Raw genomic sequence first — 20,376 nt, 5'->3', positions numbered from 1 at the left:
ATACGCAAATAAACATAGCGTATATTACATGGTCCCAGGAATCACGGGAACCAGTGATTGCCTTAACAAAACTTTCAAGTGTCAATTTTCGTATGTTGGGGGAAACTGGTTTCACAACTCTATGGATCGGAGAAAAAAACTACATTGGAATTTGGGAGTGCGGGCGTACAGAGGCGTAATATTTAGAGGGTGAAAATTCCGTGGATTAGGCACGATAGCAAACTTAATGTATTCCAAGGATGAGCAACGTTCAGAGTTAACAGAAGCGTAAAACAATTTAAGATTTTCTACATTACGCTGTTCTACTTGTGCAGAGAGGTTCAAGGAGGGAAGGCTAGAAGAGGGGGAGAAGTCGTTGTCGTAACGTCGGTATATAATTCGGATAGTCTTTCTGTGGGGGAGGGCGGATGCGAGTTTCTTTGGGCGGATTTCAGGTATGGATTCAAAATGGCACACCCGTAATCCAAGATGGGCCGCACTAGCGTTTTATAAGTGAGCAATATTGTTTCTTCGGGCGCTGAGCGCAGAGAATGTTTTAGGTAATCTAGACATGCTAGAGCTTCAGAAAAGGTTGCTTCAATATCTTTGCATTACGTTGTGTCTCTATATTGATTAAACGCGGAACACGTATGATCGACAGTTATTATGCGATAGGATCTGCCAAATTTGTATTTTGAAACGAGGTATGGACTTCTCCAAGATCTGCAGGAAGTGCTTTCGTGAGCTAATGTGATTTATGGCCGAAGTATTCGAGCCTATTTCTCTTGAATAGGTTGAGAATAGTCAATATGGGTGTTCCCTTCCACGTCACGCCTTTTTTAAAGGCAGTTGATTTTGTTAACCACATTAAACGTGTGCATTCCGCATTTCCGGTAGATATTGAGGACCTGGTTGATTAGAAGAATGAAGACAAGGTTTTATGTTTTGTAAACAACTACAATAAAGTTTATTGAGAATACGACTTTAAGAATTCTACCTCTTTGTCAGCCGACTTTTTTAGAAACATTGGAATTTTACCTTGGTGTGGCTTTTTATTGTGTTATCAAGCAGCCTTCTAGGCAGCGTAGCGGATGTATTGCGTCATGCCTGCACCAACTTTATATATATTTTTAGGTGATGTTGAGAGGGTTTTCAAGAACGCTTTTAATGATGTTCAGCTGGTAAATAATTTAGAGCATGTCGATGATTCTTGAAATGTTTTATAGAAGCTGCGGGAATTTACTTCCCCTGCAATAATCATAGAGGGTTCTATCAAGCAGCACAGGGCCAGGTTTTTATGCGTGGCATGCCAGAAGTGGAAGGGTTACAGTTGATGGACCTACAAGTGAAATTGTTTGAGCAGCATGGTTGATGGGCCTACCTCCCTCCTGTCAAGAGAGACGTCTTGCCTGTTGACTCCGCTTCATTCGAAATTGTAAAAGGGGCACTCTGACTCACGGCTTCGAATTTGCTTTCCAGAAATTGTGCCTGCGTCAAATGCACCTCAGCTTTGTCCATTACGTTTGTGAGTTTCCCTAAGTCGGTTGTTGTTACATTGGGCTACTCATTCCAGAAGAAGGCGAAAAACAGAGCTGGATGGGTAAGGGCTGGTGACCAGTAACGGATATTGGAACCATTATGCCTTATATGCTTAAGATCTCACACAATTTCGAGAAGGCCACAAACAGGCACCGTGTTCCTGTGGTATATTAGCCTTTAACTAGTTTTTCCGAGCTTTGTCCTTCGATTTGCGGTAAACATCAAATGAAGTTTCCATACGAGGCAATAATGTTCATGAAGTGTTCGTCAAGGGTTGTTCTGTATGTTCTATCAACATGACATGTTAAAAGGTTTGCATTGGCCAGAGAGAACGGTGTGTAGAGCACCGACTCAGGGAGCCTACTCTAAAGAAATATGAAACGCGACAAGTATGTACGTTTGCCTATAGTACGTAGGTGTTTATGCGAGGCGTGGTTTTGTCAGCCTAGGATTCCCGTCACCTCTCCAAATTACGTAACTCGGTTGGCTTTGGAAGCTTTCTTAATAAAATCATTCCGATTTCTGTATGAGCAAACTGTGAACTGCATAATGCAAGGCCAAGCTTTTGTTTTTTGAATGTCTGCATTCACTTACGTGGTAGTTCTTACTGAAAAGCTCTCGCACTATGATAGGAATACTGAGCAATGCTCTCGCACGAGCCTATAAATTGTGTCTTATGGAAATAAATTCTTGTTAGCGGCATTTGTCATCGTTGGTTTTGCTTTCTCTTTGTCGAAATTTCTAGTGATACGTTTTCCAGATTTTCTATGAAGAAACAATGTATTTCACAGAACGTTTCCAGTTAGATGCTTGTGTATTTCTTAAGCAACCATACCGAACAAATCGCAGCCTCGGTAAATGAACACCGCCAAGAAATTCTAAAGTGATACAGGGTGCAGCCCATAGGTGAAAGACCCTTTCCGACGCATCCTTTTGTTGAGCTGTCATTTAGAGTGAGGCGATAATACCCCGAGCTGATTTTCAACCTGTGTTCATTCGTTTTTATGCTCATAGCTGTGTCTCTGTCTCCATAGTGCACCGCAAAGACTGCCTCGAGAGGCATTTATTCGTTTCACAAAAAGGATTCAGCAAATATGATGGGCGCCACAGCGCTTGAGTGTGGCCTCTTTCTTTGTTATTATTAATTATATGCAGTCTTTGAATGGAATTAGTCAACTGACAAGCTGAGCACCTAACATTGGCGCTTACTCGCATAAAGTTTTATTGTTCTGATGTCTTGTTCTTTCTTAATGTGCATTCACATATATTTGGTGTCTCTAGTAACATCGCGTTACTGCGTGAATTTTTCTTGTTTTTTTTTCTCTCTTCTTTCTCCTTTTATTCCCTTTACTCCTTTCCCCAGCACAGGGTAGCGAGCTCGTATTTACACTGGCTAACCTCCCTTTCTTTCCTTCCCTTTTGTCTCTCTCTCTCTGTCTAGTGTCTCTAGTTATATGATCTTTTGGGGTATGTACAAGAATTCTTGGTTTGTTTTCGTTTTAGCATTCCTATATTAGGTTACGAGAAGAAATAAAAGAGAAGGGCTCGATATTTATTAGTCACAGCATAAGAAGCCAACATAGTTGTCATTGTTTGTTGACTTCTTATTCTATGACTGTATAAGGATAGCCACACGAGTACTGAGGGTAGATATGTGCTTGTGATCTGAGTGCGACTGCTCGTTCTTGCAATCATATAGTCATGCATGTCTCTATAGGATGTGAGCTTTCTGACTTAAATTTTTCGCTTATATAATGTTTTATTCCACTATTATCTTTCCAACCTGCCCTTGTTCTTTATCTATCATATTTTTGTGCATGGTTTTGTAAAATGTTATTTACTTGCGTGAATTTTGTGCCACCTGTTGGGTACTTGACCACTAAGTGACTTGTTTGATAGCGTTCATGTCATTTAGTAAGAAAGAAACGACAAGGAATGCAGCGGTAGACAAAAAAACTGTTTTCTATGCACAGACAAGAATAAGGTGGTACATTTAAACCTTCTAGGAAAAGTCTCTTTCTTCCAACAATCCTATGATTCTTTGGTTTGATTATCTGGTATCGGGAAAGGGTAACGCTGCCGTCTCTCAATTTCGTTTTTAGGCAAGCAAATTTGTTGCGTTTATGAATAAACTGTGTGCGTTTAAGATCCTCGCTGGGCCAAAACTTTTTCGATGCCCCGCACTTTGGCATCCTTAATCTGAAGTACTCTGCAGCTGCGAGACATTAATCTGCGCCATTTAATGTATTAAGAAGTGCAGAACAATCGCCTTACGTCCCACGACTTCTGCAGTATCTGATCATTTGCTGGTCCCAATCTTCTTCTAATCAGGAAAATATGAGTTCATTAGAAATGCTACCTTATATAGAAGTTGTTATCGCCATTTTTTAGAGTAGTGTTTATGAAAAGTTCCTTTTTCTTGTAGCTTTTATTTCGCCCAAAACGGGCCACATGTTCAAAATGACATGTCTTTTCGGTGTCCACGCCTAGTGCGGCGGTTGAAACAGAACAGAATGCTCGTATGAATAAATCTGGCAGTTCAGTCGGAAGGGACAAAGCATTGAAAGCAATAACAAGGTTTATGTAAAACTCATGCGACGCTGTTCAAATGACGCACTACCTAAAGGCAACTGCTACTGTGCGGCAGAAGCGGTGTGCTGGCAACTACAATGCGTCTGAGAACGCGGTCGTAATGAGGAACGCTAGCAGCACTGTTTTAGGCGTAACATGCTCATGGTACACGACATGACACTGAAGAAAGCCTGTCGGCATTCGCAGCTTCAACTTTACTGCCTGTTTCACTCAGACCACTGTTTTGCGCACATCTACATGGCCGGAACGCTAGTGTTTGGGGAACGATCAAGCCAGTCACGAAAGGTTGAACTGTACTGCATCCGCTGAAGCAGCCGACTGAGCAGACTCTGAGATTGCGCCCAAAGGCACTACGCATCTCTCGCTTCACAGGAGGTATCGTGAGCCTCCGCCGACAGACCGCGCATGCGCCATCGATCCCTTTACAGAAGGACGACGATGGCGGCTATGGCGCCAACGGCGCGTAGTGGGCCCCGTATTGAGAAATGCATGTTAACTTAAAGTCCGCACTTGAGTCAATCCAAATGAAGCGTGTCGTGAACAGGCCGAAGGAAACGCAATGAGTGTCATGAGCCCGTTGACTTCAGGAGTCATTTGGATCAAGTCTAGCGTGAGCTTCAAGTTACAATGCATTCCTCAACATGGGGGTAAGTGTTATATTGATTTGTATTCAAGAAAATTGCTTACTGCGCTGCCTGGAGAGTTAGCAGTGTCATCGCTTGTCAATTTTCCAGCACCAAGCCATCCAAAACGGTAAAACCGCCATACATTAAACACGAAGAGATGCACACGACGTTATATTTCAGAGTGTATTTCCGCGCAATATTCACAATCATAGGAGCACCCACGGACTCGTCTTGCTGAACCCGGATCATCCATGTAGTGGTGGTAACTGTTGGGCACAAGAAGAACGAGGAAATAAAAATCGAGGCACGAACCCCTTTGGAAACTCTTACAGCCAAACTCAGTCCACTGCTACAATATGAGTGACACATATATATATATATATATAAATATATTTTTTTCCCCCATACGATATACTTCATAGCCTGCATGCTGATCCCTGCATTGAGAGTGAAATCGCACCATTGAACGAACTGGAGCTATCCACAACATAGCACTCAAACCGAACAGCACCTCTCAATTCAAGGCTGAACAACGCAGTTGAAGCAAAATTCTCAATACGGCGGTGAGCAACCTACTGATTGCGCCACAAAAATATACGAGTCGTGTAAGAGACAGTGCAGTTCTGGAAAAAAATTGAGTTAACAATATTAATTGAAACAGATGTTAGGGCCTGTTAGACGATGCCGGCTGCTTCTGTTGCCTTAATTAGTGCTCTCGAAAAAGTATTAAATAATGACTGGAAAAAAACTACAGTGACAGCAATTTTAAATTTCATATATACAAAGAAAAGTGACTGTTTCGTTAGACTTCGCAAGTGCATGAGTGTTCATGTTAATGTAAACTTGGCAATGCTCCTAGGTGGAAAATATTGCTCAACCTGCAAGATTGCAGAGATATAGCCTGTTTGTTTTTTCTTTACGCTTTGTGGGTTCCCGATCAGGATCTTTTTGAGGGGCAATCCTGAGCCACTTCCACGCTTCAGGCTTTTGCATAGAAGAAACCAACTCAGTGAAAGTAAGCAGCAAATTATTATACGAAATACAAAAAGCTTACACTAGAGCTAAGTGTATTCTTAACGATAGTATATTTCAGTGGTGTGAAGTCATTGCGAAATTGCAACGGACGGTGCTGCAGATACCATGGCGCGCGCAACTTACCAAAGTTTTGTACTACATCTACTACAGGCCGCGGCAATTGACGAGCATTGACTTTTAAGCGAGAAGTTCTACAATATATGTGCAGTGCTGTTCTTTATTGTTGGCTGCGTTACATTCACCGAGAGAAATCTACTGGATATATGGTTATCACGCATCGCAGCCCATAATAATGCAGCTGACAGAAGAGATGATGAAATTGTGGGCCCATACCGTCAAAATTCGCGATGGGAGAGTTTATAAAATGAGGCATTCTCCAAGCTTTAGGAATGTATGCTGTGGTTGTAATATATCTTACAATGCTTATATGAACAAGTGCTTTTATACACGTGGGCCTATCTTTTTTTTTTTTTTTCTATAGACGCAGCGCGTAGTCGGCAGCTGAGCCCTGCCTCAATGCCGGGTATTCCCTGCCTAATATTCGGCGCCGTTCGATTACAGCTTCATTGCACGCCAATCAATTTAAAACAATATCGCCTCCACATTTCTCTTTCCCCCTTTTTATTCATGTTTGCCAGAATATCTTTCAAGAAAAGTGCTCATTTCGCTTTGCTTGCTTATGAAGTGACGGTTAGCTTCCTTCCTTTTTTTTTTTTTTTTTTTACATGGATGGAGTAAAATTGTTTCATCTTTAACGTCCGCTCTAGGTTCGGTGACGCACGTCTCTCCTATGCTTCCGTTGTTTTGTTGTGAAATTAGTTCTTTCCTAACTTTTACTATACAGGTCATCAAGTCTGCAATTTTAATTATTCTGAAATATGTATTGAACTAATAATTTTAATGCCCTTTGACGACTATCCGACAAATCTAAAACTAGAAGCTACCACGCCCTGCATATGAAACCTTCCCACCCGCACCTGTATGGTTTCCCCGTACGATTGAAGATTTTAATTCTAGGCACAGCGAAATCCACGAATCAACTGTGTCTCAGTTTTCGGATGAAATTGGCATTACATAGATTGTACTTTCTGTTGACGTTGCTATATTTATCATTTTTCTTTTGTGCTGTGCCTGATTTCAATGTAGTAGAATTTGGTACGCGCTCGTAGTATTGAATTTTCTACCTCCGTCATATTCTCTGTTATCTGCTTATGCTAGAGGTCACTGTATATTACAAGTAAACTTAAGAATAAAAAATATCATATTTCAAAGCTAGGTCAAACCGTACCTTGTCGTGCGTGGCAACGCCTACAGCGAACACGTCTTTCGAGTCCTATTCTTCAGTGTATATATTGCATAATGTTCCATAAGTTTATGGGTAGTTTGCGTGAGGCATTTATATTTTTGTTGTGTAATGCCAAAAATATGCTCCATTACAGCCTCTTTTTTACGTTTGCTTTTTGAGTTTTTTTTGCGCACTGATTGCACGGATATTGCATATTATGAACATACATGGATTAACAAGAAAAATGATAGAATGAGCACTGCCTTTCATTAAGACAGCAAAAGAGACATGGTAACATATTTACCACCATAATAGATTATCGCTTGTTGTGGTATCGTCGCAATAAAAGCGATTGAAAGCGGTTCTTCATCGAAAGGGGTAAGAAAAGAACCAGGCATCTATACTGGGGAGAGATATTTTAGAAATTATTTACATTGACTGATGGCCATATTAAAGGCTAGTGGCCATAGGTAAACTAGCACCGCGGGCATTTCATACCAACTGTTGTTGGGGCGGCCAGTATCCAAACGAATTTATTCCTCCAATCAAGCCGCCAGCCAAGCCACCGCCGACACCACCTGCCGCACCAACTGCTGCACCACCTGCCGCACCACCTGCCGCACCACCTGCCGCACCACCTGCCGCACCACCTGCTGCTCCACCGATGACGCCACCTGCTATTCCGCCAGCCGCTCCTCCCCCGATGATGCCTGGACTGATGAATCCTCCGCCAGCCGCTCCTCCCCCAATGATGCCTGGACTGATGAATCCTCCGCCAGCCGCTCCTCCCCCAATGATGCCTGGACTGATGAATCCTCCGCCACCCTGGGCAAGGGAAGTTTAGCAAGTGGCAGGGTGCTATCTTAAAACCACCCTACGCTCATATAGATAGGCTGAGCAAGTTAACGTCCCTCATCAACATTCATTTTTTCACGATACGCACTCATACTAATCGGCGCTCCCCCAGTTACAACTTGCGCCTACTCCCAACCACCGCCGCCGAAGCAGAGCTCAAGCGATAACCAGTCTTGCTCTAATTCTCGGTTGACGACGAACGACGGGAGTGCGTGTGTTCCCGCCGTCACACATGGATTGCGCAAGAAATCACACGGACCATAAAGCCGTCAGTGTCCTTAAGCGCCCGCTGAAAACATCTGATTTAGCCTAACGTGTAATGTCCGCTCCACTCAGACCAGTGTACGGGCCACTGGTGTAATGCACCAAAAGCTCGGACAGATTTTGCACAACGTTTACAGTTCGCTTCTCTCAGATCAGTGCGTGCACCAGGGCGCGGTACGCGCGCAACTTCTCAGAAAGAACGCTAATGCATGCGCACACAAAGATCGTGCTAGCAGCGGAAGCCAGAATGCTATTCTGGTTCTAACCAGGCCGACTGAGCGAAGCGTGACAGTGCGTCCCCTTGGATTCGTCTTGCAGCCAAAGGCACGGCGCGCATAAGGAACCGAACCCTCCATGTGCGGACCTTGCGAGTACCGTCGATACCAGGACGGCACAACGATCGGGCAGCAGCGCCAACAGTGCCACTGGCGCCGGCGACGGGCGGCCAGTGGCAGTATGGCGCGGTTATCGCATTAAAGAGCCTGGCAAGTGAACATCCTCACCCCATGGTGGGCCCAGAAGCTGTGGCTGGAGACTCTCTTTATTCCCGTCTCTGGGAAGTAGCCGCCACCGTGCACCTAGAAGAGAAAAAAAAAAATGAATGCCAAAATGCGTAGTTCGCATCTCAGCTAGTTTTGACTTCGGAGCCGACTGTCTTTTGCTGATAAACTTATGCCCATTACACTCATTTAAATCGCCTCTTAAGAACCAACCATTCGATGTTATAGAGAAATTCGTTTTCGGATTCTGATGCCATAGTGGTGTCCAGACTGCGGCGAAAGATTAGGTCTCGGAAGTCAACTCTGAGCCGGTCAGGAATGAAGTCATGACTCAGCTAATTAATAGGGCCTCATTTCTGACGAGGACAATGACCTCATCAGGTACCAGGTCCTGATCAGCAGTACGACATTATGGCACACTAAGAAATCTTTGTAATGTGACCTTAGCTATAGAGGACTGGCGTCGTTTATCTTAGGCCTCAAAAGCAAAGTGCTTTTGCCACACGAGAATCGAACTCTTAGTTTCGTTTTTCTTAGATATGAGGCATCGCTACAGAACAGACGATGAATATTCCGCAGTTTACAGGAGCATCCGTCAGAATGGTGTATGTGTATGCGTTGACACGCTTTAAAAATGTCAAAACATGAAAATTGGTAAGAAAGAAATATGACAGCGGCAAAATAATTAACTCCTATACTCAAGCTAACCTTTTGTGCTAGATTATCAGAAGTAAGAATACTTTTCCCTTAGCAAATTAAAACAAATTAGGACCCCCTGGCATTCGAAGACGTTAGCAACACTCAATTAAATGAAAATATCAGAAAGCATACATCTCTATAGTATTTTTGTGGCCTTTACAATTACTTAGATAAGTGTAGCGCACAAATATAATGCGTTGCTTACCGGGATAGTGCTCCTGACTGCAGTGAAGCCTGTGAAGACTAAAATATACAAGTAAAGGACAAAATGAGTTTGGAATATTTTCGAATTTTTTTGAGCAGCTTAAGAAACATATCACACTTGAAAATTTTGCCTTGTAAAATGATGCGCAGTTCATATGACATGCATTAACTTTTTATTCGGCCATATAAGAGAACAGAACTTACCCATATCTTGAGAACATTTGTCTGGAGCTTTGAACCACATTTGTCATACTATAGAATGCTTTGCTTTCAATAAACAGATTCTGATAGGCACAACAGTGTAAGAACAGCTCTAAACACGATGACGAGACCTTATTACAATAATTATATTCGAAGACGCATGAGCAGTTCAGCATGGAACAATAGATTGAAAATGAATAAATTTGACCACGAACCAGCCTGCCGCACTTATTCTCAAATTTACACGCGGGCCATCTAAACAACGCACAGTACAGCAGGCAAAACGCGTTCGAGCAAGAAAATAAATATATTTAGAAGACACCGCTTCTTATGTTCACTCTATTGCTTCGTTCACATCTTGTTTCATAATACGTTTCTATTATATACTATGGCTTGCTAGAACCTGTACCCGGCTCAGCAATAACCTGCCTCGCTCTATCGGAATGCGTGCAGATAGTTTTAACACCTTCAACTAGGACATTGATCCACACATTCAAGACCGCGCTTTCCATCAGAGATTCGCTTTCGCTTCACTGAGCTGACTGTAGCGGCCAGGTCTGTCAACAATGATTCCCTTCTTGAACATACCATTTACAACCACAGCTATGATATATGCTTCTTCGGATTTCTACGGGAAAATTCAATGCGAAGGCTTTCTGTTAGCTTTTCTGTTGCATTGAAAAAGTCAAGAGGAAAGTTATGATCACAATAAACTTAGTGAAAGTGAAAACGTTTCATCACTAAACTGCCCAGTGATGTGTCACAAAAATTTCTGTATACTTTGAGCTATACCTTGCTGCAGTACCAAGTAGTTTCTTGATTTCAACGTAAAATCTGCTATGAAAGAGATCATCGTGACAAAAACGGTGATTCAAGAACACCCACCTTGGTGCATATACTTGTATCACAAACGTTCTGTGCGATTTTTATTCCTATCTTTCTCTCTCTTTACCCTTCCCCTCACGCCGCGGTTGCTTAGGGGTTACGGTGTTCGGCTTCTAAGCACAAGGTCGCGGGATCGAATCCCGCTCGTGGCACCCGCATTTCAGTGGGGTCGAAATAAGAAAACACCCCTGTACTTAGATTTGAGGTGCACGTAAAAGAGCCCCAAATCAAATCGTGGCTTTGGAAGGTAAGACCACATAATCTAATTTAAATTTTTTACCCTTTGCAACGTGTAGGGGAGTCAACCGAGTGACCACTTGGTTAAGTTCCCTGCCTTTCTTTCTTCTCTCTCTCTCTCTCTCTTTCTCTATTTATAATGAATGGAACAGTAGGTTATTGAGAAGCGATTAAAAATGATTTAATGAGCTATACTTCCAAGGAAGGTGAAGCCAAATTGAAGAATAACACAAAAACAGCCACAGCAGCACGTAAAAATCTTATTCAGCCCCTACGGTTGTAACCTATAGGAAAAAGATACTGATATAGGGCGGTTTCGTCCATAGTGGGCCAAAAATATTCCAAGTGTAACGGAAATATTGCTCCAAAACTCAACACGAGTAAGAAAAATAAAAGAGGCAATGACTCAAAGCCCAAGTAAATAAATAAATTTCAAGTAAAAAGCTGCTCTTTTAGCAGGCCAAAAGAAGGAAACAGGCCTGGTAATGGTCACACTAAACAGGATGATTGATGAAGTGAAGATGCATATTACAATCAGTCAAATATTTATTTAGAGAAGGTTTGCACTATCCCGAAAAAGGAAAACCGATCACTGTAAACAGATTTGCGGTACTTGTATATAGTATCTCTAAAATGTTTCTGAAACGTATTGTGGCATTTGTGCAACATTTGTGACATTGTGTGGTTTTAAACGATGGGCCGTTTTGTATGACTCATGTAGAAAAGAGAAACCAGCAAAATATGTTGTTGCCAACATTTACTTAGCGACAAATTATAGTGAGGGCCTTCCTATGCACATATGAGCTTGAAGGGAAACCTTTAAAAAGTTGTTTGCATAAATAATTTAGCCAAGCGATAGAAATAAAAAAGTAGGTATAGTGTTAGAATAATGATATGATCGCTTTTAATACAATTTGCTTTCTCAAGATACTTTACGCACGTTCCACAGACCTCTTCCTCTTCCATGCCCATGTCTCTGACAGTGTTCAGCTAAATTTTATGACTGCGTAGTCCATGGTCTAATGGATAGCGATGAGCGCTGCTGGTCTCAAGAAGAGGCCTCAACACCAAGCGTCAGACTAACTCGGGTCACTGGGTATGTGACCCAGGCTCAATACCACTTTTAATGAACCTCTTAGATGGCCACTTGGGTCCCCGGGTACGTTACAGTAAGTGTGCGCCAGTCTCAAACAAACCTTTTTGACGCGAACATCGCTAAATGGGCACGTGGCTGCCTACTATTCCAAGTTTAGTGAAACAGTCCCGGCTTTAAGTAAAAGTCCCTAGTACCGACTCTATCTACTGCGGAGGGCCAAATGTCAAATCACTTGTGGGTTTTATTGCATTAAAGTCACTCTTAAACAAACCTTTTTGACCCAGAGATCGCTAAAAGGGTATGTGGAACTTAGGACTGCCTATCATCCCGAGTTTAGTGAAACAGTGCTGGCTTTTAAGTTAAAGTACCTAGTACCTACTCTATATACTGCGGAGGGCCAAATATCAAACAACTTCTGTTTTATTGCAATAAATCCACTCCTACACAAACCTTTTTGACCCAGAGATCGCTAAAAGGGTATGTGGAACTTAGGACTGCCTATCATCCCGAGTTTAGTGAAACAGTGCTGGCTTTTAAGTTAAAGTACCTAGTACCTGCTCTATGTACTGCGGAGGGCCAAATGTCAAATAACTTCTGTTTTATTGCGTTAAATGCACTCTTAAACAAACCTTTCTGACCCGGAGATCGCTAAATGGCTATGTGAAACTTAGGACTGCCTACCATCCCGAGTTTAGTGAAACAGTGCCGGCTTTTAAGTAAAAGTCCCTAGTCCGTACTCTATCTACTGGGGAAGGCCAAATGTCAAATCACTTGTGTTTTATTACGTTAAAGCTCATTAGGTACTTCACGCACTTTCCGGAGGCTATCTGTCTATCTGTGGATGTTTGTTCCTAAATGTTTTTTTCCGCCTACCTGGATCACTAGGAAGTACGTGGTCGAATAGTTATCGCATTAGGCTTCTGTGTTGAAGTAAAAGCGTTTCAAACCAGCCATCGCACCAACATGGTTCACCGAGTTTGCGCCAGTGAAAACATTCGTGCCGCTCTTCAGCGAACCTCTTCCATGCCCCGATTGGTAGATGTGGGACTGGGTAGGCACCACTTTTCGAAGAAACACTGCAACGCCGACTTGCGTCGCTGGGTATGTGCCCCTAGGTGTGTGACGCTTTAAAATGGACTCCGACTTGGGTAACCAGGCATGAGAAATCGGCAGTGTGCTGCTCTACAATGGCAAAAAAATATCCTTTACGTTTCCCGAATGCTGAGCGAAATGAAACCCACGTAACCACGGTTCCTCTAGGTCAGCAACCCGGCGCATTAGCAGGCTGTGCACAAGCAGGCGTCTTTCACGCCACAGCGAGGCACGCCATGAATGTATTAGTGTGTGCCGCTCTTGAATGAACCTCTCGCCCACTTGAGTCTACATGTGCCACTGAGAGCACGCCAAGTGAGGGACTGATTCCCACCATTCGTAGGCATTGGTGCACCACGCTTCTTTTCTCGGAGGCAAACCGCGGACGTCTCAGCACTGCCACTAGATGGCGCAGTGGGTCGAGAATCAAGCGCGAGCGAGGATCCCGACTGCCGCATGACGCGCTTCTAAGCGTTCTCATCCACCAGCGCGCCAAGCATTCATGAGGCCACGTGCAGGCTTTGCGGCGGCGGAGCTACATGGCGCCGAGTGTGAAAGACACGCCAGAAAGGAATCCCGCTGCAGCATGCGGCTCATACGTCACACGTTTCGGTGGTGGCAATATCTTATTTGATGCTATATTTACTGAATACTAAACGGTTTACATCCACATTAATCGTAGGATAAATTTCGCCGCTATCTCAATGCCTTTGCTTTTTATGGTACTTCACGCACTTTCCGGGATCTCTATCTATCTATCTATCTATCTATCTACCTATCTATATAGATATCTATCTATCTATCTATCTATCTATCTATCTACATATCTATCTATCTATCTAACGTGGTTGCACGTGCAGACTGGTGGCTCCTGTCTCTGGCGGGGTTGGTCGTCGTCAGCCTCCTTCCCCGCTTCTACCCGTCCCGAGTTCGTACCCTCGGAAGCACGGGACTTTAGTGCCACCGGGTAAGTGCCTCTCTTCAATGACAACAAAGGGTTTTTTTTAATTGATGGGGTGAGCAGAAGAATGAACTCCGCGTTATATATATTCAGACGACTTGCCTGAATGAATATTTGCACGCACGTTGTGCGCGGACTTAGTCGCGCTGCCGCTAGATGTCCCAGCCTCTAAAGCCGCTCGAGTTCGCTCTTCTCCTTGAGCGGCCATTTTTCCTAGAAAGTATGCCTTCCAACTACTCTCCCTTAAACTGGCTCTACTACTACACGCAGAGACAAAGCAACAGCGCGCGCATTAGATCCCATAGATGAGATGAATATTTACAATTAGTATTAGGGTTATAATTATATTCGAGTGCTGAGTGCCGTGCTATCGTTTGCTAACGAAGCTTTAGCGGCCATTTTTCCTAGAAAGTATGCCTTCCAACCGACTACCGCGGACAACATGAGTCTCTTTCCACGTAAGTGTGAGGCTCGGAGCAGGAGCTGTGGCGCTTGAAAGTAGCCTGGGGCCTCACGAACCAACCGACTGAGCTATCTTTCCGGGCAACATCGAAGGGTCACGAGTTCAAATCACCTGTTATGTTCCTTTTTTTTTCCGCCCCTTTTTCTTTCTTTTTTTTTCTTTCTTTTAATCTCTTTTCCTTTATTTTATCACTGTACGGGAACCCTCCTAAAAAAAAAAAAAAAAGAAAGATATAGATCTTCAAATATGTATGGCCTCACACTCACATGTGCAGGTCATAAATACCAGGTTCTCTAGCCGAGTGCCATCCATGCGGTATAACCGAGCTCAGATTGGTCCACCTTGACTGACCAAGTAGGGCACCACTGTAGGTTAAATGAGGCGTACAACTCCTGCGGGACCCGCCGTGGTTGCTCAGTGGTTATGGTGTTAGACTGCTGAGCACGAGGTCGCGGGATCGGACCCCGACCACAGCGGCCGCATTTCGATGGGGGCGAAATGCGAAAACACCCGTGTACTTAGAATTAGGTGCACGTTAAAGAACCCCAGGTGGTCGAAATTTTCGGAGTCCTCCACTACGGCGTGCATAATCAGAAAGTGGTTTTGTCACGTAAAACCCCATAAATTAATTTTTAATTTAACTCCTACGGGGACGGTAGAGTATCCGTCTCCAGTGCAAGAGGACCGTGATTCAAATCCCGGTGCCGCGCTATTCTCCACCGGAAAATACAAAAAAAAAAACCGTGTGTTGAGAAAATTGCACAAACAGGCCTGGAGTGCGGCCTGATCCCGGTGACCAGAACCGGTAACGCACTCTCTCACCAGAGCAGGATTGGCCACCCTGGTGCAGTACTTGGCCACAACCTCCTATATGAATACAACAATCGAACCCCGGCCCTCAGTCCCCAGCAGCCGCGAAGCAACTGACCACGGCGGCGGTCAGATCTGTGACGCTGCAGAGGGTGCTAAGAATACCTGGCTCCGGACAGGCCGCCATTGGAATCTGAACCTGGCAACGTTTAACGTTAGAACGCTATCTAGTGAGGCGAGTCTAGCAGTGTTATTGGAGGAATTAGAGGGTAGTAAATGGGATATAATAGGGCTCAGTGAGGTTAGGAGGACAAAAGAAGCATATACAGTGCTAAAAAGCGGGCATGTACTGTGTTACCGGGGCTTAGCGGAGAGACGAGAACTAGGAGTCGGATTCCTGATTAATAAGGAAATAGCTGGTAACATACAGGAATTCTATAGCATTAACGAGAGGGTGGCATGTCTTGTTGTGAAACTTAATAAGAGGTACAAAATGAAGGTTGTACAGGTCTACGCTCCTACATCTAGTCATGATGACCAGGAAGTCGAAAGCTTTTATGAAGACGTAGAATCGGCGATGGGTAAAGTCAAAACAAAATACACTATACTGATGGGCGACTTCAATGCCAGGGTAGGCAAGAAGCAGGCTGGAGACAAGTCAGTGGGGGAATATGGCATAGGCTCTAGGAATAGCAGAGGAGAATTATTAGTAGAGTTTGCAGAACAGAATAATATGCGTATAATGAATACCTTTTTCCGCAAGCGGGTTAGCCGAAAGTGGACGTGGAGGAGCCCGAATGGTGAGACTAGAAATGAAATCGACTTCATACTCTGCGCGAACCCTGGCATCATTCAAGATGTAGACGTGCTCGGCAAGGTACGCTGCAGTGACCACAGGATGGTAAGAACTCGAATTAGCCTAGACTTGAGGAGGGAACGAAAGAAACTGGTACACAAGAAGCCAATCAATGAGTTAGCGGTAAGAGGGAAACTAGAGGAATTCCGGATCAAACTACAGAACAGGTATTCGGCTTTAACTCAGGAAGAGGACCTTAGTGTTGAAGCAATGAACGACAATCTCATGGGCATCATTAAGGAGTGCGCAATAGAAGTCGGTGGTAACGCCGTTAGACAGGAAACCAGTAAGCTATCGCAGGAGACGAAAGATCTGATCAAGAAACGCCAATGTATGAAAGCCTCTAATCCTACAGCTAGAATAGAACTGGCAGAACTTTCTAAGTTAATCAACAAGCGTAAGACAGCGGACATCAGGAACTATAATATGGATAGAATTGAACAGGCTCTCAGGAACGGAGGAAGCCTAAAAACAGTGAAGAAGAAACTAGGAATAGGCAAGAATCAGATGTGTGCGTTAAGAGACAAAGCCGGCAATATCGTTACTAATATGGACGAGATAGTTCAAGTGGCTGAGGAGTTCTATAGAGACTTATACAGTACCAGTGGCACCCACGACGATAGTGGAAGAGAGAATAGCCTAGAGGAATTCGAAATCCCACGGTAACGCCAGAAGTAAAGAAAGCCTTAGGAGCTATGCAAAGGGGGAAGGCAGCTGGGGAGGATCAGGTAACAGCAGATTTGTTGAAGGATGGTGGTCAGATTGTTCTAGAGAAACTGGCCACCCTGTATACGCAATGCCTCATAACCTCGAGCGTACCGGAATCTTGGAAGAACGCTAACATAATCCTAATCCATAAGAAAGGGGACGCCAAAGACTTGAAAAATTATAGACCGATCAGCTTACTGTCCGTTGCCTACAAAGTATTTACTAAGGTAATCGCAAATAGAATCAGGAACACCTTAGACTTCTGTCAACCAAAGGACCAGGCAGGATTCCGTAAAGGCTACTCAACAATAGACCATATTCACACTATCAATCAAGTGATAGAGAAATGTGCAGAATATAACCAACCCTTATATATAGCTTTCATTGATTACGAGAAAGCGTTTGATTCAGTCGAAACCTCAGCAGTCATGGAGGCATTACGGAATCAGGGTGTAGATGAGCCATATGTAAAAATACTGGAAGATATCTATAGCGGCTCCACAGCCACCGTAGTCCTCCACAAAGAAAGCAACAAAATCCCTATAAAGAAAGGCGTCAGACAGGGAGATACGATATCTCCAATGCTATTCACAGCATGTTTACAGGAGGTATTCAGAGGCCTGGAGTGGGAAGAATTGGGGATAAAAGTTGATGGAGAATACCTTAGCAACTTGCGATTCGCTGATGATATTGCCTTGCTTAGTAACTCAGGAGACCAATTGCAATGCATGCTCACTGACCTGGAGAGGCAAAGCAGAAGGGTGGGTCTGAAAATTAATCTGCAGAAAACTAAAGTACTGTTTAACAGTCTCAGAAGAGAACAGCAGTTTACGATAGGTAGCGAAACACTGGAAGTGGTAAGGGAATACATCTACTTAGGGCAGGTAGTGACCACGGATCCGGATCAAGAGACTGAAACAACCAGAAGAATAAGAATGGGTTGGGGTGCGTTTGGCAGGCATTCTCAAATCATGAACAGTAGGTTGCCACTATCCCTCAAAAGGAAAGTGTACAACAGCTGTGTGTTACCAGTACTCACATATGGGGCAGAAACCTGGAGGCTTACGAAAAGGGTTCTGCTGAAATTGAGAACGACGCAACGAGCTATGGAAAGAAGAATGATGGGTGTAACGTTAAGGGATAAGAAAAGAGCAGATTGGGTGAGGCAACAAACGCGGGTAAACGACATCTTAGTTGAAATCAAGAAAAATAAATGGGCATGGGCCGGACATGTAATGAGGAGGGAAGATAACCGATGGTCACTAAGAACTACGGACTGGATTCCAAGAGAAGGGAAGCGTAGCAGGGGGCGGCAGAGAGTTAGGTGGGCAGATGACATTAAGACGTTTGCAGGGACAACATGGCCACAATTAGTACATGACCGGGGTAGTTGGAGAAGTATGGGAGAGGCCTTTGCCCTGCAGTGGGCGTAACTAGGCTGATGATGATGATGTTTAATGAACTCGCATATATTTTTTTACATACCAATTGAGTCCGCTTATAAAACATTTGTCGCTGGAGAATCGCCTAGTGCCGCCGAATCTTACTACCACAGGTCTGAATCACTTCAAGATGCGTGAGAAGTCTGTATGGCACACATCCGTTTATTAGCCATGATAATAATGGTGATGTTAAGCAACAAATTAAACCCACTTGCAGCACGTGACAAATAAATCTACTGTAGGCGCCGCTTACCGATGTGAAATAAATTAGTCGCGGTTTGTTATTTTATTTCAGGACTTTTTAGGCTACATGGAGGGGTTGAGCACCACAAATGAATAAGAATATGGCGACTAATAATAACAATAACTTAACTACCATTGTGTTCAAGTTACCACGTCCTCAATGCGATCTTGGACGGTAAAAAAAAAACATATAATGTAAAGCAGATACACGGGGACCACTTTGCTTTAGCTATGAAGGCTTATAAACGTGCGCAGGGGCCCAATAACGTAAAACTATTCCAATATGTTTCTATTCCAATCTCCTGGCGTCAAATTTGCGTAACCACCAACGCAAGCACCGGGCGGTCACCCGCAGGGTTGTCTGAACACACCAATAAAACGCTCTCCTCGTTCATAGGAGGTCACTTTTGTTTGCTTGAAAAACGAATAACATTGCCTACACTGAGCGGCTTGTCGTATCTAGTTGGCTGACAAGAGGCGAGGAGAACGCTCAAGTGGAGAGGGATTCGGTGGGGCAGAGCCAGTGCACTTAAAATCGATAACCGTATGAAGAGGGTTGTGCCGGCGTCTGCGATTGGTCGGCTTTCCCTTGCTTAGCTTGCGGTGGCTGGTCTAAAATCACGGTGGCATGCAACGGAAGCTTAAGAATGACGCTAAAAGGGACACTCAGTAAAGAAGAGTTGGCAGAATGAGGTGGTAAATGTGCCGAAAGTTCTAGAAAACGTTACACGGCCACGCAAGAAGTTTTATTATGCGCAAATACACCCATGCTCTCCGGCAGGTGCGAGTAGCCAGCGCCTGAGCGATCGGCGGCAGCCATCTTTTATTCCTTTCGGAACGGGGCAGCCTGCGGCTATTCAGAAGAAAATTCAGTTTTGTTCGGCATATTAATGCATCTTTAGTGCGTACACGTGACTTTGATGCAGTGAGCTTTCGCGGTTTTGTGACGTCGCGTGACAGGCAGGTGAAGTGGGTGCAGCCCGAAAACTTTTGACCAATAGCCGGAGGCTAATGGCGAAAAGGCATCGAATCAGAAGTAACTGTTTTTTCTTTTTTCTGTCAAATCATGCATAATCAGTGTGTACACATCATATCAGATGGGGAGGTATCTCGGTTTTAGGGACGTCGCGTAACAGACAGGTGAAGTGGGGGTGGTCAAAAAAAGTTTTTGACCAATCGTGGAGGGCTGATAGCAGAATTTGAATAGAAAAGTTTGGAATAGTTTTACGTTATAGCGCCCCAGTACAGTTTTCCATGCTCTTAGTGCCACCCTATGCTATTGCTTTTATTTTTCACACAACTATTACAGCACAACGGACACATATCGCATTGTAAGGAAAATCTTTGTAGTCGCCAAACTTGATAACATTCAATGTCAAGAAAGAACTTCACTTACATGCAAAGAGGGCCAACACAAACCTACACCACATCGTTTCTCAGTGTTCACGGCAGGCCGCGGTGATCGTTGGAAGGTGCTCAGCTGTACGGCCGAAAGGAGAGCCCTAAATACTTACAGCTCACTTGCGAGACTTATTGCACGTGGCTGCATTTCTTTTAGAGGCCAGAAACTTCAGTTCGGAGTAACAAACTCGAGCTTGCCTGCACGTAAGCAACTAGTTCAGCGTGCGCGAGCAGCCTCGTAATTGCTTTTCGCGCGGTGATGAGCGATGAATGATTTCAGCGACGCTTCTTGCGGTTCTCTGCCGGCTTCCAAAGAAATGTGCTTGTCTAGGGAGAGTGCACAGTCCATAAACGTGAAATTAAATTTCCCAGCCGTAAGCGACATATCAAACTTTTTTTTGTG

The 20,376-nt window shown here is 44.0% G+C and overlaps 1 protein-coding gene across 2 annotated transcripts; it reads right to left on the bottom strand.

Moving 5' to 3' along the window:
• Positions 1-4,905: 4,905 nt before the first annotated feature.
• Positions 4,906-20,089, bottom strand: LOC126534931 (uncharacterized). Of its 2 annotated transcripts, XM_072289077.1 has the most exons (6): positions 19,969-20,089; positions 9,580-9,617; positions 8,679-8,753; positions 7,707-7,881; positions 7,555-7,670; positions 4,906-5,002 (listed from the first exon to the last, which is right to left on the bottom strand). In XM_072289077.1, exons 1-6 carry the CDS (start codon positions 20,000-20,002, stop codon positions 4,982-4,984), a joined length of 459 nt encoding a protein of 152 aa, XP_072145178.1. In that variant the 5' UTR covers positions 20,003-20,089; the 3' UTR covers positions 4,906-4,981. The 2 variants fall into 2 exon arrangements, with proteins under 2 accessions (XP_072145178.1, XP_054928044.2); XM_055072069.2 differs by having other exon boundaries at positions 7,555-7,881; positions 19,969-20,088.
• Positions 20,090-20,376: the final 287 nt, after the last annotated feature.

This window comes from Dermacentor andersoni, chromosome 7, assembly GCF_023375885.2.
Source record: "Dermacentor andersoni chromosome 7, qqDerAnde1_hic_scaffold, whole genome shotgun sequence".
Taxonomy (NCBI): Eukaryota; Metazoa; Arthropoda; class Arachnida; order Ixodida; family Ixodidae; genus Dermacentor; species Dermacentor andersoni.
The sequence above is the reverse complement of the archived record's forward strand: the minus strand, read 5'-3'. Positions and strand labels throughout refer to the sequence as shown.